General features: G+C 39.9%; 1 protein-coding gene across 1 annotated transcript in view; it reads right to left on the bottom strand.

Annotated features, from left to right (window-relative positions):
• Positions 1–4,572: 4,572 nt before the first annotated feature.
• LOC117536199 (calsyntenin-2-like) overlaps positions 4,573–8,319 on the bottom strand; it is a gene marked incomplete at its 5' end in the record, with an annotated part of 180,449 nt that continues 176,702 nt past the window's right edge. The window contains one exon of the mRNA XM_034200966.1: positions 4,573–8,052. Within this exon, the coding sequence (XP_034056857.1) occupies positions 7,852–8,052 (201 nt within the window). The remainder of the gene's footprint in view (positions 8,053–8,319) is intronic.

Raw genomic sequence — 8,319 nt, 5'->3', positions numbered from 1 at the left:
GTTGGAGGAGCTTGGGTCTGAGGATTCTTAATTGCCACACATACGCTGTAGCTATTGAGAATATAACAGAAAGCCTTTGAATGTACGCATGTCTTCGGGCTCGGTCAAATACATGAAAGGAAATACCTCATAGTTAAATGAGAGGGTATTTATTCCTGCGGTCTGCACACTAGTGTCATTGATGTTCTTTTCTACGAGTAGAAAGTGAAGGTGACAGAGCCTCGGGCGTCCCCCCTCCCCCCCCTCCCTCCACTCTCTATGCTGGAAAATAATACGTTTTGTGAATATTTGAACTCATTTGTGTTGTGTTGGTTAGTGTTTGCTTGAATCCAACAGTGAGCCTCTCGAGCCATCATTTACACAGATTTTAAAACGGGGTTATTATAGTCCTGCTTTGCTCAGGGTTTATCATTTACGACTGGAAAATGACGGTAAACGATTATGAAGTATAATCAATATCCACTAGATGGAGACATTGGATTGATCATGGACTCATATTTCGGGCTATAAAAGTGCCTCCAGTGAAGAGATGCTAATGGTGAGTTTGTAAGGTGGAATGTGCATAAGAATATATTTAAAATGGACTTATATCTATAAATAATATGTATGAAGGAGATGTTCCATGTTCAGCTTGATTGTTATTATAAAATACAGAATGCAAGACACACACACACACACACACACACACACACACACACACACACACACACACACACACACACACACACACACACACGTAAGTATTAACAAAAATAATACAAATTAACCTTATAATATAACCCTATTCCAACTCCGTATCTTCAAATGTAATTATTTTCCTTTTGTACGCTTTTGGAGATTCTTGGAGTCCTTGTTGGATGTAAACAGTACCATGTCCTCACCATATCATCAATACAAGTTAACACACACACACACACACACACACACACACACACGCACACACACACACACACACACACACACACACACACACACACCACACACACACACACACACACACACACACACATACATTTGTGCTCTATTATATGAGGACCTTCATTGTTAAAAATGTATTTTCTAATCCCCCTAACCCTAACCTTAGCCATCACAACATAATACCCAACCCAACCCCTCACTTGAAACTAAACCTTAACCTTGTTCCTTAACATTAAAGAATTATAATTAACTCTCAAACTGTTCTTTAGAAATGTAGGAGAACCACTAACCAGCACAAATGTTCTCACTCTTCACCAATTACTTTCCCTCCAAGGTCTAAAATCAAATGTGTCCTCAAATCTAGAATATGCACCACAGCCAACCTTTTCTACTCAGAAATGGAAGGAAATCAGAACCAACCAGCACATTGGTATTTCATTATTTGCAGATGAGCGGCTGTGCGTGTCTCTGTCCGTGGTGCTGAGCGTCACTTCAGCACCACGGACAGAGACACAACACTTACAATCAGCACTTTTGAAACAGGGCTGAAACAGAGGAGATTACGGGATGCTGCAATGATGGGAATGCCAAACACTTCAGAGACATGTTTTGTATATATCTGAGACCTGTAATATATTGATGGAAAACAGTATAATAACGAAGCAAACACTGAACGCATCATGCAGCACGGTGTGTTTCCGTTTAGATCATGAAAAAGTGGATGACAACAGTGCTGCTTTGGTCTCTATGCACACATTAAAGGTCTCCTATCATGCAAAATCCACATGCAATATGTGTCCCCGGTGTGTCCGGGACCTCAGGCAGCATCAGAAAATGAAACCCTCTCTCTTTTCCTCCGTACCCACATCTCTAAAAACGGGGGTACAACGGAGCTGATCCAGATTTGCGTCCGATATGACGTAAATGGTAAATGGACTGTACTTATATAGCGCTTTATCCAGTCTTTACGACCCCTCAAAGCACTTTACATGTCATTCAGCCATTCACACCCATTCATACAGAGCAGTACCACTTGCTCTAGGACCTAACATTCACACACCGTTGGCCATGCCATCGGGAGCAACTCAGGGTTAAGTATCTTGCCCAAGGATACATCGACATGTTGACTGCATGGGCTGGGATCGAACCCACAACCTTTTGGTTGAAAGACGACCGCACTCCCTCACAGCCACAGTCACCGTAATATCTGAAATGTGGGCTGGCTCTACGCCCGCGGTCCTATCAGACATATTTGTATATATCTGAGACCCATAATATATGCCTAAAAATAGCACGATAGGAGATCTTTAATGCATTCAAAATTATAACAAAACAGTTTAATATATATAATTCTGAAATGGGCCATACTGCAGGGTAAGTACTTTACTTTTGGTACTTGAAGTACATTTGCATTCTTATCATTTTGTACTTTTACTTGAGTACAATTATGAATGCAGAACAGAGTATTAACACTGTAGTAATGCTGATTTGACTGAAGTATCCGAGTACTCCTTCCACCTCAGCCCTTTATGACAGTATGTTGTGAAATATATAAAAGACAGAGAGAGAAAGCAAACTCCTTTCGCTCATTTCCAGTGAAACACATTTATTTCTCCCCCGCCGTTCCACTGTGTCTCCCGAGGGACCCCCTGCTGTGCCTCCATATATTTATCTTCTAATAACAGGCTGACCGTGTGTGCATGCATTTCTTCACAGAGCAGAATAATGAGTCACACAGCGGCAGAAACAACCTCCTGTGATTGAATACAATGACAAACAACACTGCAGGACCTCCGTATAAGCAAATAAGCCTATTATTGTTTCTATCCTATCTGTCAGAAAGGACCTTTTCTGTGCATCTTGGCCAGTATTCTTCAGCTGCAGCCCCACTAGCATATGGGGTCCCACAAGGCTCTATCCTAGGCCCCATGTTGTTCAGTCTGTATTTACTACCTCTGGGGTCAATTTTTAAAAAGCATAACATTTCTTACCAGTGCTTTGCAGATAATCTGCAGGTATACCTGCCGATAAAAGCAAATAAGGAATCTAGGATTGCCTTGCTTAGCTGTCTGAAAGACATACAATCATGGATGGAAATAAACTTCCTGACTCTCAACGAAAACAAGACAGAGATTATAATATTTGGACAGTCTGAACTCCTGGATGGCTTTAATAGCGTACTCGGCCCCTCAGCCCCCTACAGCCGTCCCTCTGTCAGAAATCTTGGAGTCATCTTTAACAACTGTTTTAAATTCGACAAACAGATCAGCTCAGTTGTCAAGACAAGCTTCTTCCAGCTGTGGCTTCTGGGGAAGGTAAAAGCCTATCTTCCTAGTAAGGAATTTGAACAGCTAATCCACTTATTTATAACGTCTCGTTTAGACTATTGTAACTCCCTCTATATTGGTGTTGACAAGTGTTTGATCCGTCGCCTGCAGCTGGTCCAAAATGCGGCTGCACGCCTTCTTACTGGGAAGAGACGTTATGACCACATCACACCCGTTTTGGCAGACCTTCATTGGCTTCCTGTCAGTTACAGGATCCAGTTCAAGTACTTACTTGTTGTTTTTAAATCATTGCATGGACTGGCACCACATTACCTGTCTGAGTTGTTGCACCGCCATGCTCCAGCTAGAGCACTGCGCTCAGCTCAGCAGAATATGTTGGCGGTTCCTCGGAGCAGGAAAAAAGCCAGAGGCGACTGGGCTTTCAGTGTTGCAGCTCCCAGACTGTGGAACAGCCTCCCAGCACATATCCGGACTGCTGAGTCTATTGAACCTTTTCAATCTCAGCTAAAAACTCACCTCTTTGCACTGGCTTTTAATACTAGTTTCTTTTATATGTTTCTAGTTATTGTGCTTTTTATCATGTTTTTAATTATTGTTTTATTATTGTACTCCCATTGTGTTATTTAATATTGTAGTTATTGCCTGTACAGCACTTTGGTCAACTGAAGGTTGTTTTAAATGTGCTATATAAATGAATAAAGATTGAGATTGAGATATTATCATATATACACTCATGTTGTCTGGCCTTGCATAAGACTTATTTCATACTGTACTGAGATGTTATAAAATAATAACAAGTAAAGGGACTTTTTTGCATAGGCATACTATAATATGACTTTTTGGGATATTATACAAATACTATAAGATTTTTTGATTTAAAGAAAAATTGAAATACCATGTGGCTTTTTGCAACATACCTTTTTTGACACATTATAGTATGGCTTTTTCATATTATATTTAAAATACTATAATATAATATTTAACATAGTATTCTACAACTTTAAGATGTTGACAAACTATATTATAATTTTTGCGTGACTTTTTTTGTATATATCCGCCATTTTAGGCTTCATATATTTGACTCAGTGTATGTATTATTTTGTACTATTTTTTGACATACTATACTATGACTATGATAACAATATTTTTGACATATTCTCAATTAAAGGTGTTTTAAACTTCACTAATGTACACAACCTAACTGTGGCTTCAAAAAGCAATAGCATGAGAATGCATGATTGCAGTTTGATATTAACATCATGGACTAATTATTAAAGTACAGTTACACGTATACCACGCCTGTGAAGTGCTGACATACTGCAGAAACACACAGAACACACAACCATACAAATACGAGACTCGCAGCTAGATTCAAAAACAACTTTTTATTGGCCAATTTACAGAAAGTGCTGTAGTGACCATTGCAAAGAAAAACAGACCAAAGAGTCCAGAAAGAAAAACGGAAAACTTAAAAAAACAAAACTTTTACACATTATACTGTACAAGGTATCCATGTTATTTTCACGGTCCTCCTCTTTCTAAAACAAACGTCAGGAAGGACAACATTAGGGCGGGGGGTCGATGCAAAATCCACCAACGGTTTTAGTGGGGGGGGGGGGGGGGGGGGGGGGGGGGTGCAAGGAGGGGGGCGACGGCACGAGAACAGGTGTCACAGTAGATGAGGAAAACTCTTAAACAACATATGGGATATTTACATGAACATATAGCTACAGTTAAACATACAGCAGGTTCTCCAGCTACACCTCACTAGAGCTGTGTCTCGATCTGATACTTTACTGAAACACTGCCATGTTGTTTGTGTGGATATCGACCGGGTTGTGATGTTTCAAATTGTAAAAGACCGCTGCTGTGCTGTCGTTGTTAGCCAGCTATCTAGTTTTTCACGGTAGCAAATCATTACTTTAATTCACCCAATAAAAGTAATGGTGGCTTATTTTCGACACCAGTATAGTGGTAGGTTAAGGTTTAGACGAGATCAACATGTCCACTACTTTTCCTCGAAGTAAGGCCACGCCCCTTTTTGTGTGAAACGACCCGCTGTCATTTGATTGGCAGTAAATCCAAATGTGCGACTTTTTTTTAATCTACAAGGAGCCCAATTACGATGGTCAGACTGGCAAACAATTAAACAATGTATTTGGAGATAGTGACGTAGCGCTGCTTTCATCTATAGTAAATAGGGGAATAAAACCCACATGTCTAACTTTTATTTGTATAGTGCTGTGTTCATTAAAGCAACCACAATAGCAGCTGAACTAGCATTAAGTAGCCAAGATGGCGGTTGTTGAGAGTGAGAAGTGTCCAGCGTTTTTCACTCAACTTTTTAAATGTTATGAGTGCACCATTTGGGTATTTATAGTGTGAACTTTCACTCAAAGTATGCAAATTGAGACACAGTAAGTTGGAGGAAACTCTCTAGTGGTTGTGAGTTTAACAAACCTGGTTTTATCTGTGGCCGACTTTAGCCACTAAACACGTCACATGGTACTCATTTTTCTATTGTTTGCGGATTCTTTGCTCCCAAACGATACAGACAGACTCAGGACGGCCACAGCCAGAGATGAATGCCCTTTCCCTTCAAGGTGAGGAACCCTCCGCTGGGTTTTGTCATTACGTTGATGTGACACAGCCAAATGCACGTCACCTTTGCAATTCAGCGGCACCAACTGCTGCTCATGAAATGGGATTTATGTAGCCTGACATCACCTCTAGACCCACATTTCTTTCATTAACGCTGCATTTCATTCTAAGTTAGCTGTTGGAAAAGTTTCTTGCAGGTAAAGTCTAAACAAATATTATGTTTCCATGGGACAGCTCGGTTTGTTCTGTTCTGTGAGATCTGGCAGCATAAGCTAGCTACCATTATCAGTAAATTACAAAAGTGATAGGGTGTTTAAATAAAGTGCATGCTATGGAGTTGTGTTTCGAGCCACTACTAGCCCCATTATTCAGCTGTATCAGTGCCACCTCATTATAGTAATCATATAGCTTTTATAATATTTGATATTGTTATATTTTAAAGTAGTGCAGGTTTACTGTTAATTATAATAGTTCTCTAGTTTTATCAACTTTATTTTAGTTGTTTTAATATATATTAATATTATTTACATATGTGTGCCTGTGTACATATCTCTCATACCATTTCTTGTTGGTTTGTCTTTCTTCGTAGTTTAACTATTAAAAAACGTGTTTTAGTGTTTCTAACTACATTTTATAATTATGATATTCTATATTATCCTTGATCGAAATGTGAAAATGACCCATTAGAAACATATATTGTTGTATGGAAAAAACAACTAAACACATATATCGAATTGATCTAATGCATTTCATGATAATGGCCTCAAAAATATATATCTTTGTCAAGTTGTTTTTTTTACATTTTATCTTCCATTAATTCAAATGTCAAGGGCCTGTTTATTTATTATATTTTATTTCATTTAGCTGATGCTTTTATCCAAGGTGACAAGTGCCTTCAACCGTGAAGAACAACCACAACACCTCCTATCTCTTTTTTATCTACGAAGCAGAGGAAACAGGTGAGTTTTCAGTCTGCGAATCAATGTGTGACCCTCTGATGTCTCTACACATGAATTACCCTTTTAAAAAGTGACGATGCCTCACAGTGAACATCTCTACAATGCAGCATTAATGAAAGCAGGACTTTGATGGTGCTGTAAAGGTGTAGCAATGAGTACTCGGACCTCGCTGCTGTGACCACACCTGAGACGGAGATTCAATCCGATCTTTTGGACTACATCTGAAGCGTCTGTTAAAACGTTCCCAGCGCAGCTTTACCTCCTGCTCACGGTCCATGGTGGGAACATACATATGATGGATGTCATGTGTGTTGTATACAGGTGGAGAGGAGGGTTTCTGGGGGGAGAAAGTGGTGTTTGGGAGTGGGGTGGGGGAGGGGGTCACCTACTATACTCACTATTTACAAGAAAGGAGCGTATAAAAATGTACAAGGAGACTCCTCTGTCCTTCCCCGAAACTCAGACCCCTTTTCTAGATCACCATGACTACACACAGATCATCTTTTTTTTTTTTTTTGAGTACCATTGAAAATATGCTATTTCTGTAAAATCACCTGGCTTTGCCACAGAGGCTATAGAATAAAGACTGATAAATAACATGAAGTATACAAACCAAAAATAGTCACTTCCTTTGCTTTTGCAACTCAGTTTTCTTAAATAAAGACTGTTTTGCATTAATATGGGACACCAGAGATGTATTAACAAATTAGAGAGACACATTGACCAAATTAAATAAAACTGTATTTAACGTAGTGGTGGTGTAATGGGAGAGAGATCATTTGAGTCTCAGGGGATGACGTAAATTTGGCGAGCTGTCCCTTTAAGACGGATAAAGTTTTAGGGTCAGATATTTTTTTATCAGCTGTATAAAACGGGAGGTTTTCTGACTGTGTGTGTTTCAGTGAAGTGTTCCAGTAGGGGGGGCGGTATTACCTCATATTTAGAGCATCAACATCACATAAAGTCTTTTTGTTTCCACCATCTGATTTGAGGTTTCCGTATGGCCGTGTTGCAGGATGTGTGTGTGTGGATGTGTGTGTGTGTGTGTGTGTGTGCGTGCGTGCGTGTGACTGGGAGTGTGTGCTTCAATAAGATATCGTTGTTTTGTCCCAGTTTTGGCCCATCTTGCTCGAGCGTTGCATCCTGGGTAGCTGGACGTCCACTTCCTCCTCGCTGTCATCTGACTCAGCGCTGGTGATGTCATCTTCCTCCTCCTCCTCATCATCCTCCTCTTCTTCTTCTTCCTCCTCTTCCTCCTCCTCTGCAGCCTGAGGCTCTTTCAGGTTCTGTGGTGAGAAATATGTCAGAAACGAGCAAGTGGATAAATTCCCCTTTCGTTTTTTGAGTGTTTCTACAGTGGTACTCCATGGTACAAGTGTTCAATGCTTTAAAGTCAAAGCTGTTACACTGAATGAAAATCTGCTCAAAGATTGTATGTCTGAGACACGATGAATCAAACTACCATGACAACACATTAAACCCATGACCCAAATCATGTCTGCAACAATAAGAATTCTTTGTTCTCATCAAATCAGAGAAACCAGGTCCCACAA

This window comes from Gymnodraco acuticeps, unplaced genomic scaffold (genome assembly GCF_902827175.1).
Source record: "Gymnodraco acuticeps unplaced genomic scaffold, fGymAcu1.1, whole genome shotgun sequence".
In the NCBI taxonomy this organism is placed as follows: domain Eukaryota; kingdom Metazoa; phylum Chordata; class Actinopteri; order Perciformes; family Bathydraconidae; genus Gymnodraco; species Gymnodraco acuticeps.
This window is presented reverse-complemented; position numbering and strand designations above follow the sequence as displayed.